This window comes from Rhopalosiphum maidis, chromosome 2 (assembly GCF_003676215.2).
Source record: "Rhopalosiphum maidis isolate BTI-1 chromosome 2, ASM367621v3, whole genome shotgun sequence".
Classification (NCBI taxonomy): domain Eukaryota; kingdom Metazoa; phylum Arthropoda; class Insecta; order Hemiptera; family Aphididae; genus Rhopalosiphum; species Rhopalosiphum maidis.
This window is the reverse complement of record NC_040878.1, coordinates 35,868,702-35,883,789: the sequence shown is the minus strand read 5'-3', so window position 1 is coordinate 35,883,789 and position 15,088 is coordinate 35,868,702. Positions and strand designations below refer to the sequence as shown.

The 15,088-nt window shown below is 26.9% G+C and overlaps 1 protein-coding gene across 1 annotated transcript; it reads right to left on the bottom strand.

The window, feature by feature from the left end:
- Positions 1–3,664: 3,664 nt before the first annotated feature.
- On the bottom strand, positions 3,665–12,254 carry LOC113554855 (cytochrome P450 4V2-like). Its single transcript, XM_026958922.1, has 11 exons — positions 11,870–12,254; positions 8,893–8,999; positions 7,739–7,829; positions 7,458–7,646; positions 6,321–6,390; positions 6,108–6,234; positions 4,999–5,068; positions 4,721–4,902; positions 4,476–4,644; positions 4,099–4,278; positions 3,665–3,918 (listed from the first exon to the last, which is right to left on the bottom strand). The coding sequence occupies exons 1-11, from the start codon at positions 12,054–12,056 to the stop codon at positions 3,761–3,763; spliced, it is 1,530 nt and encodes a 509-aa protein (XP_026814723.1). The 5' UTR covers positions 12,057–12,254; the 3' UTR covers positions 3,665–3,760.
- Positions 12,255–15,088: the final 2,834 nt, after the last annotated feature.

Below are 15,088 nucleotides of genomic sequence, written 5' to 3'. Positions count from 1 at the left end.
ATTTATTTTACAAAAATGTGTTTTTTGGATATTTTGGTAGTTATCTACTTTTTTGGGTTAAAATATATGATATTATTTAGGTACTTTATTATATGGCATGTAGGAGACTTTATCCAGGTATAGAGACTATCTTCGAAGTATCTGTTAAGTATTATTAAAAAAAAAAAATCAAATCAAATACCATTATTGCTCATTGGTTATTGCAATAATATTTTTGTCCACACTTGCAGAGGGGTCTGTAAATTGAGTCGATCCATAAGAATGTTGTTTCTTGTCTCTCAACATTTTTTTTTTTTTTACTTTGTTTTTTTTCTTATTATTAAACTCTTTGCTACGAATTTTAAATTGCATTATATTTTTTTAGGGATTCTACCTAACTTTATTTAACTCTTTAAAGTTTGTTGAACTCAGTTGACCGGTAAATAACATTTACTTTATTATTTGAGACTAATTTTATTCTACCCACTGCAAAAATTACATAATTTATAAACGGATTTGATTGGTATACAGTTACGAAGTATTGAAACAGTGTACACTTTATTATTTGAGACTAATTTTATTCTACCCACTGCAAAAATTACATAATTTATAAACGGATTTGATTGGTATACAATTACGAAGTATTGAAACGGTGTACACTTCTAGCGTGTAAACGGTTCTAATAAAAAACTCAAGGCTTAAAGTATCACGTTTTCTTTTATTGTGGCTTTTTTAAATTAAATATATAATATAGGCATAGGCGTAAATTAGGAGAGGTCTTACTCCCTAAGACCTTAGATCGCCTACAATTTTTAAAAGTTTTTCAAGAAATTTAAGGTTATTTATTATAAAAAATTATAAAATGTAAAACATAATTCCTAATCAAGATATCCGATAGCTATGTGTTATGTGAACATTTAAGTTTCATATTGTATGAATTTTGTATAGTAAATTTATAATAAAATTAAAATGATTGAGCGATACGTTAATATTGTATAACGACAACGATAAAAAGTTATGTATTATACGCCGTTAAATAAATAATTTTGAAGTTTTTATATACATTTTATATAATAAATGTTACAATAAAATTGTAAAATTTATATGTAGGTGCTGCGGGGCGAAGCCTTCCGCGGGCCTGTTCTATGTTTATAATTTTAGCCCCCCCCCTTCTAACAAGGAAAATGTACGCCTATGAATATAGGGACAACAGGATCGCACTTGGTTAATGGTGCTTAACTTCGTAAGCAATCAATTAGAACGATGGGTGGCTCAAGAGCCTAACCTATTATTTACAATGAGATGGGACCGTCGTACTTCCGAATCCGGTAACTCAAGTGGTGGTGCTAGAGTGAGAATTCCCGGGGATGTCATGCGTTGGTAGCTCCGAAAAGAGCGTTTTTATTCTTCGCGTTGATGGATAGGTTGCCGTAAATGTGTGGTACTTTGGGCCTTGGAATCAGAGCTACTCCTCCACGCGGCTGATGTGCAGGTAATCACAAACACACTACACACAGTTATACATGCCGCTGGTGGCTGAAAGACTGAACAACTACGGACAGTAGTTCGGCGGCAGTCGTCGGGTTGTCTTAAGTAATTATAGTTTTCCAGTGTGATAACTACAATGTTGAAGAGTTGAAGACAAAGTAACTTGATCGAGCGAGATGCTCTAGTATTTATCCCCGTAAGTGTTGATGTTATCGCTTGTTATACCGTTGTTTTGCGTGTAATGGTTTTACCGGATTTTTAGTGTTGTATTCTATGAGGACTATTATGTTATGCGCCGTTACAATACAAATGAATAAGAAATGTCCTTGTAATTGCCGTATAAACTCAAAAATTACTTTATCGATTTCAACGACCGTTACACAAATTCTTTTTAGAGATATCTGAAAAGTTTAGAAAGAGTTTGAACCACGTTTGAGAAATTACTAAGCGCTACCTCCAATCCATCTCGGTCGAATTAGTTTAATAAACAAGGTAGATGCACTAATGTCAATTTAACTGTGAATTGAGGTACACTAAAACTAAAATACACCGATATAGTACCTATTTTATTTTTACTCATTTTTTTTCCAGGATGAAATCAGGTTATATAGTGTTAGTTATAGGTCCTTAAAAACTTTAAATGCATAATTTCACTTTTTTTTGACAAAGATTGTTTATCTGTTGTTGAACTTTACACCACTTGTTCTCGTCGTTCAAGACGTCGAGAAATAAGTTCAAGAACAATTTATTTTGCGTTTTTTTTAACGATTAGTACTTACATGTATATGTAAAAAGTACTTTCATAAATAGATACTTATTTTATTTTAAAAATATTAAAATTATTTACATACATGATGAACTTTTTAAATTTCAAAGTTATTAAATGACACTTGTTTACATTTAATTATCTATGTTATAATACGTTCTTGATGATAAAATAATTATTGATAAAACATAATATTATACATCATGTCACATTTAGATATAAAATGAGGAAAATAATTTTGCTCTTGAATAAGTGCCCTTAAGACATTGTTCAATAGTAGATTGACTCAAGTGTTTTCCACTTGATAGTAAAAAAAAATTGTATAGTATAGTTTTTGCATAAAGTGTAAATTTATACACAGTGGTTTTATTTTAGGCGTATTGATTGTATTTAGTTGGGAAAGTTTGAAACACCCAAAACCGAAATATTTCGGCGGTATAACATTTTTCGCACTTTGGACGAATGACTGACCACAAATAATGTCTATTAAGAATACAACCTCAAGTACCTATTTCGGATATCGATTGGTTAATCTTTTACAAATGCATCCAAAAGTAACGAATTTTCGTTTAAAGAATAATTATTTATGATTAATTGTTGAAGTAAAAAGTGTTAATGACCTTTGATGGTATTACTATTTTGAACCTACAAAATTAAAATTTCATTGTAAACTTTACAGTATTCGATATTCACCTATAAAATAATTATTTTCCATCCAACGATTTTTGATACTTAATTGTATTAAAAAAAAAAAATAAAAAATATGAAGAGATAAATGCAATTTATGTTAAAATAATTATTCAGCAAAACTGATAACAGTTTAACGGTGAAAATATTTTGTTATTTTTTATTTTTAGTATATTTTTGCTAATCGTATGTAAAGTATCTTTAATATTATTCGATAGTTTACAATTTCGTTAACGATCAATTGATGTTATAGGTATCTAATAGTCTGAAATAAATTAAATTTAAATTTACTAAGTGCTAGCTCCATTTACGTTGTAAATAACTTACTGTTAACAATGTATGTAATGTTTTGTAATTTTAAATATTTTTGTGTGTTTTCAATAGATTTTTTTTTTGTTTTTAATATTAGTATTTTGGTACAAGTGTACAAATGACAAACCATTAAATTTTGAATAAATGATGACATAATAAATGTTTGTTTTAAATACATGTATGGCCTTTGATTCAAAATGAAGTGTGTACGTTAATCGTGTTTGATAGGCCAAAACTCAAAGTTTTCATAATTATATAATTATGAACATTGTACTTCAATAATTTACTATTAAAAAAAAAAAAAAGGAAATACATAATAAATAGCATGTTTGTTATAACACAAAAACATAAATATATTTTATGTAAACTAATATTACCACTAGAAAAATTAAACATCAAATATGTATTTATATTAGAATATATAGGTTTACAAATAATTTCTACGGCCATTAATTTGTCACAAAAAAAAAAAAAAAATAAAAAAGTTAAATTATTACTTATTATATAATGCTCTATAAATTATGTTAACTAAAGTTTATGAAATGTCACTTTTGGAAGCGACTCTATTCTGATAAGTAATTGCATACTGATTTTAATGTCTTCTTTGCATCCCGATGCTACAATTCTTGCATTTCTTAATACTGTCGATATTACTGTTTTCATTTGATTTATAGCATATTTTTGTCCTAAAACAATATCCGATTAAACCGATTAACAATTTAACGTGATTTTTTTTTTTTTTTAACTGTTAGTATTAGTGAATAATTTTTTAGTATTATTTTCGTTTTACGTATTTGTACAAATATACTTGATCAATGATCGTATTATCTCTTGAATATTGTATGAAATAAAAACATTTAAGTTACCAATGCAATTTCTTGCGCCTGCGCTGAACGGTATATATCCAAATAGAAATTTTGATTTATTTTCTTCGTCTAAAAATCTTTCAGGAATAAAGTCTTCAGGTTTTGAATAAATGTTTTCATTTCGGTGTAAAATGTATGGTAATATTACCACTGTTGTCATTGGAGGGATACTATAGTTCTCTATAAATAAAATATTACAAATAAAATAAATTTATAAATATTATATAAAATACAAAACATCGTGAATTTATTATATGTTTTTAAGAAAATGCTTATTTCCCGTTAAAATTATTTTTAAGATACATAGTTTATAGTATAAACTTTATATGGTCAAAATTGTTCCTAAAATAATATTTTATTTCAAATAAGATATTTACTGAGCTGTAAAGTTGTATCCAATTCTCTCGTAAAACTTGGTACACTTGGATACAGTCGGAGTGATTCTTTAATGATTGCATCTAAATATCTCATGGCGTTTAAGTCTTCCATTGTAGCGTCTCTGTCGGAGTCGCCAAATATACTATGTAGCTCTTCCCTAGCGTGATCCTTAAAATTACTGTTTTTATATTAAAAATGCAACGCACAGTTAAGAATTATGTATGAAAAAAAATACATATCTTACCTGAATATCTTGGTGCATTCCCAACAATAAAATGGTCATCGTCATCGCTATGGAAGATGTGTCATGACCCTCGAAAAGAAACGTATCTACTTCTTCCCGAATGTCTTTGATCGTCATTTGATCCGGATTTTCTTTCAAAACGTCAAGAAGTAAATCCAAAAACGATTTTATTTGCTTTTTTTCTAAACGAATATTAGTAAAAAAATGTATGCGCTGTTATAAAATTGAAAAATAATATCAAACAGGAGGATTGATAATTATAATTTGTATGTACGTACCAGGCTTGTTTTCAGGTTGCATTTTTTGATTTCCGGAGTTTTTTAACAACGATTGTTTACATTTGATGACCTATAAGTAGTCAAATACAAATATTATGGTAATTGGTAAGTTGATTGATAATCTTAAACGTGGCACCACAACTCTATAATACCACAATATGTCACCCCCATTAACACAAACATTGCCATGACACATAGATTTCGTGTAGACTATTTTTGAGTTATTTATAACGTAGAGAAGATAGTACTCCCTTTATGTTCCGCAAACGAATAGATTTTAGCGAATTAATTTATTAAAATTTAATATTTATTGTTACACGTTGTTAATACCTTAAATAATAAAATATACGAACACCCGTGCATTTAATTACAAGTGTTTTTAAAGATCGTCTACACGTGTATTAAACATTTATATACCCGTCTAATTAAGGTCCAGAATTTCATTTTTATAAAATTAATAATATTGCCGTCTTATTCTGACATGTATCGATTGAGTTATTATCATTTGAAAATTGTTATTTCGTATTTACAGATAGGTAAACCCAGTACGGAAAACCCATAATAGTATAAGGTATGTGAGAAAGCTGGACAAAATGTTTATAACTTTTAACATTCAAAGAAAAATCAAACGAAAACATTTATAATTCATATTATGTATGAATGTAAATGGTAATTAAAAGAATTGATTTATTAGTTTTGTAGTATTTATCGAACATTTTGTTTTAAATGTAGATTGATCATGTAATATTTAAAATCTGTAAGGCTAGTAACAAATCACACATTAATAGATTTTATTGAAAAAAAGTTTTAGATATAAAAAATAAAGTTATAGGATTTAAATATTAGTTTTTATAAATGACAATGGATGGAGGCACACAGGGTACGTGCCCATTCTTGTATTCACCATTGATTATGAGCTATTGTGCACGGACTTTTAATACACGAGTATTTTAATAACACGCATTTTAGTACCATTTTCATAAAAACACGTGCATCCGTGTTCTCAAATACACGTAAAATAGAGGTCCCTAATGTCAACTAATAAGCGCTGCTGTTATTACAGTAAAAGGTTACTAAGTATAAAAATATAGAAATTTTAGTATACAAACATTATCTGTATATTCATGTAACACTTTAATTGATTTAAAAAATGATCGACCACTTTCACTTATTCTATAAATTAGATCATTCCAAAGCCAAAATTTGAAAATTCGATCAATCACTGACCTGCAAGCACTTTAAAACAATAATCATAAATTAATATTTTGTAGAATTAATTGCAAAAAATTTAAATATAAATTAAAATATTTTTCATCTTTTACCTTTTAATGGAATAGACGTATTGAACCGATTTACCTTTTTGAGCATTCATTTCAGTACCCATTATTGTTTCTAAAATAATAAATTAAATTATTAAGACGATGTAATTACTAGTTACTTCATCTTAATTATTAAATACTAATTAATAATTAGGCATTAAAGTTACCGAATTTTGAAAATAAAATAATTAAATTTTAAATATATTTAATTATTAAATAGTGTGATTTATCGATCGATTGATTAGTCTAATTTAGGGATGTATTTTATTTTTATTCAACAGTTAAAGGTTAAGCCTTTCTTCTTTAATTTATGTTTTTATCTAAAGACTTATTATTTTTATCAATCATAAACTATAAATATAATTTTGGTGTTCGAATAGGCGCAATTCACCTGATTTGCTAATTAAATAATGTATGAAAAAAATGATGTTTCAAAATATATCTGTTTAGAAATTTATAAATATAATATTTTTAAACATAAAGAAAATAATCAAGTACATAATATTAGTACAATAAATAGTGTTAAAAAATAAACGTGATAAATATATATTATACACGCACAAATTAATGCCTAATTAATAAAAACGGTGATATAATTGTAGATTATAATCGGTAGTTTGACTATTTAAAATTATTGTTGAGTAAACTTTATCAATAAAAGAATAATAAGTAGATAAATAACCAACACGTTAAAGCAAAATTACCGAGTACCTATTTCAAATTATATTTTAAACGAAAAATTTACAATAGTCAAAAGTATTGTAGATTTGATAATTAATAAAGAGAATTGCTCACAACTTATTTTATGTATACTTTTAATTTGTATACACATTTATTTTATTTGTTCTTAAAAATGATTAAAAATGTGATAAATTATTTATTTTTTAGAGACATATTTATAAATATTAATAATAATACTACTACTAATAATAATATTATTATTCGTAAGAATAAAAAATATTTCTTTGAACACAACTCGAATTTTTGAAAGAAAATTGTAAAATACACGAGTGTGCATCACCATTGAATAAGTATCTAACCGGTCATATTGTACTTTATATAATTGATTGGGATAGTCAAGCCGTGAAATGTCTCGGCATGTCGCACATACAGTTTTAATAAAATTGATTAACAAATTACCACAGATTATGTCTAATGAACATAATGTCACGTATTCCGCGATGGAAATTTCTTTATTTTCCGCACACGCGTCCAAGAGCTTTTTTGTAAATACCTTTGCATGCTTATTGACGGCAGGATTGTACATGTCTAATGTTTTAAAGTGAAAAGTGTTGGTTAGGAGCTTTCGACGGTTTTGCCATTTTAGACCTAAAGAAAAATATTCAACATTAGCTTTATGTAAACCAGTCTATCTTATTGCGTATACTTTGTTTCTTATTAATTAAAAAAATTAAGAATACCTGAGCTTAATAAAAGTCCATCGTTTAGCCATGGTTTCAACATTTCATATTCAGGACCCTTTTTTATGTACTGTGAACTGGATAATACAATCTATTGAACAAAAAACATGGTTATTTACATATTTTACTTAGGATAAATTTCAGGTAATTTAAAAGACATTAAAACATTTGCTGAAACAGTTATCGTGATATTTTGGAGAAAAACGCATATGAGTTAACAAAATTAAGTTACTAAGTTTTGATCGAATTTATTATAATTCATTTTTCATTTATTTTGAAAATTTTATTTTAATATTATAGCTTTTGTTGACAACGAGTGGCTATTTTCTTATTAAATTTTTCTTATTTTGTTCGACCATTATAATATACATGACACATGTCTTTCTAATAATCATTATTTTTAAATTTAAATATTAATAAATTACTAAGCTAGAAATAATTATTTAACTAACGAACGAGATCTAGTTATAAATTATTAATATTTACAGGTAGGCTAGATTAGGTTTTATAATTATAATAGTTTTTTACATAAATATTTTCGTATTTATCTTTTTCTTAACCTTGTAATGAATACTTAAATAAACCGTTAATTATATATACATTGAAAATTCATTCTTTAATGTGTTCATTATATATTTGATTCGATTAGTTGAAAAGATAACATCTGAAACATTAAATTATTTATAAAGAATAATTATATAGTTTACATTGTTGGCTTATTGAAGAAGGCGTTATCACTTCAGTAGTACGTTTAAAAAGTGTTAACAAAATAAATTGTAAATAGTATACTAACTTAAAAAATCTCAAGACCATCGTTAAAGCTTAAGTTTTTTTGTTGGATTTCCTGGAAGTGAAATAATTGGAAATAAATTTGCGTTACGTTTTTATATAAGGGTGTTTAGTGGCCAGGGTCTTTTATGTAATTAACTAAATATAATTATATATATATAAAAAATTGATAACCTCGAACATTTTATCGGTAGTATTTGATTTTTTATTTATTAAATAATATGCATTTTAGACGCAAATTAACGCCGAATAATACATTATCCATGCGAAGGAATCAGCACACTAAATAAAAATCAAAGGACTTTATACAACCGTGATACAGTTTACACTTCCTAAGTCACATAGAATTATTCAAATTTACTCACTTTTATGTCATCTGGATCATTTAGCAATACATATGACCGTCCAGTGATATTGGCATGAACTACTGGACCGTTGTTTTCAAATATTTCCTTGAAGAACGGCAATAAATCTAAGGTTGTTAGTTAAAGTAAAGAGTAAATTATTAAATATAAAAACAAAAAACTATTTTTTACTAAAAACTAAACAGAAAGGTATATCCAATTTTGTGCCGGTTATCTAATATCTATAATATAGATACAATTTCTATAATGTTTAATATGTATATAATTTTGTTATGATTGTAGTCATATAATATTTTATTAGTTCCGTTTGAGTTCGACCAAAACGATTATGATAACAGAAAAATTAGTTCATTTTATAAAACCAATATTATTGTTTTAATTCTATAGAAGTTAAACCATTTTATTTGAAATGAGTGTTCATAACCATGTGAATAAAAAATGCAATTATTCACAACAAAATATTTGTGTTGTAATAGTGAATTAGAAAACAATGAGGAATCGAGGCATTGAAAAAGCCATTGTGAACGGCGCTCGGTGACAATTATATCTCTTATTTTATTTCATGAATATTTCTTTTATAGTATCACTTGTGCTTAAGAAAGCTATTGAAAGAATAAAAAACAACCTCCCCCGAGTATAGATTAGATTTCAAACCGATCAAGCAAAATGTATCCATAAAAATGAAAAATGTGTACATTCATAATTCGATCATAATTTGATAAATGCAAGCAACAAAATCGACAAATCCCGTTTAAATGTAGTATGGTGAACTTTGAAGTGTGTATTATGATAGTCAAAACGTAACATGCCGCTACAGCAAATGGTTTATAATAAAAAAATCTTTTAAAAACAAACCAAAACGTTCGAGTAAACAAGAAAAGTTCAAATATACGTATAAAAAAAATGTGAGACAAAAATGCCGAATTATCATTATTTTTTTTTTGTTTTTTTTTTGTAAAATTGATGCCTCGGCTTTTTTATCTGTAAATTATGTCCAAGGTGAAATTATGTGCACGAATCGGTAGATGTCCTTAACTGTTTTTATAAAGGCTGTAATATTATAATTTAGGAGCTAACAAAACAATGTCTGATCATATTGAAATGATGATTGAAACGGAGATATAATTCAGAAATATAATATATACTATATTGGTATACAATTAATTTAACTCATAAATTCTAATTTTAATTAAATTATTCATAATCATAGAAATTTAAAAAACACCAGAGAAAAAAAGATTTTACATTGTAAATACAATGAATCATTTAGTATAGACATTTATGATCTGTAGATTTATAGCTATGTATAAAAATATTGCAAATAATATATAAAATGAGTCATTTATTCTATTATAAATTATAATTGTATTTTATTTGAATTTCTATAAACTTTATAAAGTGGGAAGTAATAACTACTCTCAGTTGTTTAAAATATTTAAATAAAAACTCATTTTTACATACTTAATTTATTCTATAAGTTACTATTGGTACAAATATCGTAATATCTTTGAATTTTCCAAAAAAATGTTGTACTGTTTAATTTAAATTTTTAACTCACATGAATATCGATATTATACTTAATAGTTAATTATATAATATGGACTTGGTGTCAATTACATACGCAATTTACCGGAAGTGTGGTATGCATAAGTCATTACTACTAGAAGTATATACCTATTTATATACATAATTCAATATAGTAGTTGTTTTGCCGACTAGATTTTATCAGTAGAGTAGTGATGTACGTTACATATAAAAATAATAATTGGTAGGAATAAATGCAAAAGTAATTACAGTTAATTTAAGGTTAGTTGTTATTATAAAAAACACGATTTTCAATGAAATTAAAAAAAAAATAATTTAAAATTTAGATAAAAGAAACAATGTTTATCCTGTACAATTTTCAATATTAATATAGATACATCAATATTTTAAAAATATAGCTATTTAACAAAAGTAATACATTTGAAACAAAACATTAGATTAAAATTTAATTTTACGATCATATCATTTGTTAAACTATTTCGAACTTATGTATAAATACAGTTTTCTAAATAATACAAAAAACTATCGTTTTACGTGCTTAAATAAATCATTATACCTATACAAAATGTAATTCGCAAACTATTCTCATGACGATATTTTTAATTATGTATTCATGAATGTTTTTATTATTGGAAATTATACGTTTACTTAAAAACAACATTTTGAATTAATTAGAGTTGTATGTCCTTGAAGTAGGGCCTGACGGAAGTACACAATGTCTACGATACAACATTTTTTTTTAATGTACGTTGATAAGTAGATTATTATTATTTTTTTTTAAAATTCAGATTTATTCATTTATTATTTATTTAATTCGAAATTAGTTCGTGTAATTTTTGAGTATTTAAGCATAACATCAAAAATAATATTATGAAATGGATTTGTGTACTAAAGATAAAAGTCTACGGGTAATAAGTATAGAAGATATTGGGCTATGATGATTAATTGAATATTATTATGATCTATTAAAATTGTATAATGTATGAAAATTGTTTGAGTATAGTATAAGTACTAGACTAAATATTTTCGATTTTATGTAAAACCATTGTTAAAAACTATTATCATTATAGCACCTTAAGTTATTAAATTTCAACAAAATACTCGTTCAAATATTCGACTGTACAAATTATGAATTCATCAACATTTTCAATGACAATCATTCCTAAAAAAATTACTGTAAACAAAAAATATATCCAATAACAAATCTACGTGGGTAATTAGTAGGCGTTAATGTTTTTCTAGAAAATTCTAAAAATCAAAATATTATGTCAATAAGTGCGTTATTAATTGTTAAAATGGGACGAGCGTGGATTGGCAGCCTGGCACTATTATCATACACAATCACAACATATAATATATTACAACATCATAATATTATCATGATCGTCGGTATGTATTACAGTATCCGCTTTCCGAATGTTTTGGTCCATACCTTTAGGATGTTTCATCGCTATGGTGCACGAAAACAGCATCTCGCTCCAGAGGCTTTTCGTGACAGACGGCACATGCGACGAGATCTGCCTGTATTCCAGCGGCTTGCGGAGTCGCGACCATATCGCGCACGATATCAAAATCGCCGTCGGGATAAGCACGATGTTGTACAGGTTGGGTTCCAACATGATGTGCAGGTATTGTTGTCTCCGGCCTGGCGTCAAACCGTGTAACGTTCGCGGGCTTCACGAACCACGGTTTTTGCGAAAATCGGAGAGAACGACGACGGCGACTTACGCGCGTGTAAATAAATGTGTTCACTGCACGCGAATGCGAAATTACTCAAAGACCCGATTGCGATAGTCGGCTACGATTGATGTTGTCGTCGTTGGGTTGTGGCGTTCCTCCCACTCTTGCTGCCGACGGCGAAGCGTATTGAAGAGAGACAGAGAGGATTTTTGACTGTAAATATAATAGTTTCGCTTTCGGTCTTACCGGACCAACTGATTTCGTAGCGTCGAGGTCGTGTACTATAATGTAAACCTAAATAGAAGGAGATTAATAATATTATATGCTATATGCGTATGGTGGATTGCTCCGTCAGCTTCATATGTATAAGGTGATAATTTTGAAACATAGCAGAAATGGTGTGAAAGATCTCATACATTATACTACTCTTGTGATATTTTTCTTTATTCGTAATTTATTATTTTTACCGCTGTCGATGTTGCTGCTGTTATTATTTTTATGGTTGTTGCGTTAAAATTCAACGTTGTTCTGTTTTGTTTATTATTTTATTTGTTGTTATTCATTTTTACTTCTATTTTTAGTTCAAAAAATATCGTATAGGTACATAATTAAATTTTAAAACAAAACATATAATAGTAACATAATATTTTGTTTTTACACGACACGTTAAGACGAAATGATTAATTTATATTTATTCATGTGTTTTACTTTTAAGTTCTCAAACGGTGATACGATTACTCTATGTTTTTGTTCTTGAACTTAGCGTTCTTAAATGTAAGTTTAAAGACGACTGGAGAAGCGCACTTCAAATCCATAAATTAGCGGGGTTCCTACTTATTATTCTATAAGCGACATAATAACTAAAAACAATAACAGTTCAATATAATAATCATTATTATTATCAGTTAGCACAATTACTGTCGGTATATCATATATACCGACATTAGATTTGGAAACAAAATAATATCATTTAAATTCAGTAAGCAATTTAAAAACAATATAAACTTACTCATAACAAAAGAAAACACGAAGAATTATGTAAGTTACGTTAAAAAACATCGTGTTGTAAATATTTCAAATTTTTAATTGATGCGTTTTAAAGTAATCACTCTGTTTATTTAAGCATGGTATACTTAATTTTATATACGCCTGTTTTAAAATACATTTTTGATTTCAAAACGATAAACCGATTAAATTACTATAAAAAAAAAAAAATAGTTATTTTTTCCCTTATGTGATTTCCTTTTACATGTATGTATATTGTATAATAAACATATATTTAAAAATTCTCCTACCAATAGTATTTCATAATATTACAAATTATCGTTACTTTTCACATGCACACAAAAACAGTAATTATGAGGGCATAACATTATATTATTTTTTTTCGCGTATGTTGTTATTAAATTATATTCTTATTAGTAGAACACTCAGTATAAAATATTTTGTACTTTTAACTATACTATAATTCAAAGTAATGGCGTAAATGAAGTTTCGTCATCCACACGATACCGACTTAATAATGTATATTGTATCGCATCCATAATGGTCTATTATTTTATGTTGCCCAATGGCTATAACTTATAACTGAATTTTTTAAAATTGAAAATGAACCTCAATAATAATAGTTATTATATTATGTATACCTTTATACATCATTAAAAGACCAAATCCGAGTTTAGTATAAGTATAATAACCATAATGTCATCTGTGACAGTAAAAAAGTTTGAAAATTGAACAACCTTTGTAGCTGATAGGATGGTTTTCGGAAAAAATTGCCTATTTTGGTGGGTCGTCGCAGACTGAAAATTGATGACCAGCTCCGCAACGTACGCAGCGAGGATGATAGCAACAATAATCCCTTGTACGACCATATTTTTTGGTATTTTAAGCAATAGCATATTATCTACTATGGATTTATATAATTCTTCAATTTTTATTGTAGTAAAGCTGATAATTTAAAGATATCTTTAGATTTGGTCATAGGTTCCAAATTAACAAAAACTAGCGGTTGAGAATTTTTATTTACTTTATGAAGGACATTTGTAAGTTCAACTTGTCTAATCTCGATGAGTTAACATTTAAATGTTGATGTTCTGATTTCTGGTCTTTAAGAAGAATTAATTAATTCTATATAAATCTGGATTTGAGTAATTTATTTTGTTGTTTGTCTTCATAACAGACCAAAATGGCAAAACATACCTATCAGTTGTGTTTTTTTTTCGATTTTGATTGAGTAATCGGACTGACTCGATTGATTTGATTTTTATTGATATTTATTTCATTTTAAAACTAATATAAATATAGCGAGAGTAAGAATGTAGAGACAAGAGATAGCGTGGGTATAGGTAACAAACTTACATAAGTGAAATACTAATTTTTATTTTTTTTACACATAAAATTAATTTGGAAGTTGAACGTATATTATCAGATAACTATTAGTATAGGAATAAGAAATAAAATATAAAAAAAAAAATTATAAATTAATTAGCGAGTTAATTAATTTACTGTAGCGCGTACAACGTGTACGTATCAAATAACAGCTATCGCGGGACTGATATTGAAATTTATAGAAAAAAAAAAGACAAAACGTTAAATTTGTTTTTATTAAACTCAAAAAGAGTCAAGATGCAACATGTATACTAAAAAGGAAGGAAATGGTCCAGATACTTTTTATTCTACCCCCGCCCCAAAATAATATATAAAAAAATATCTATAAATTTGAACTCTGATTACTGCATAGTCAATGTTATTTTTAATTATTGTATTATCTGTAAAGTAATATCAGTGGATATTTTCTCTCATCATGTGAACTCCGTGTCAAAAATTCTTACATTTATTCAATTTACTTAATGACTATTGTATTATTTAATATGGATAAAAAAAAAAAAATTAAACTATTTTAAAAATTTTATCATGACATATAAAGAAATATACTAATATAAAAATTTGGTAAACATTTCAAGTATCT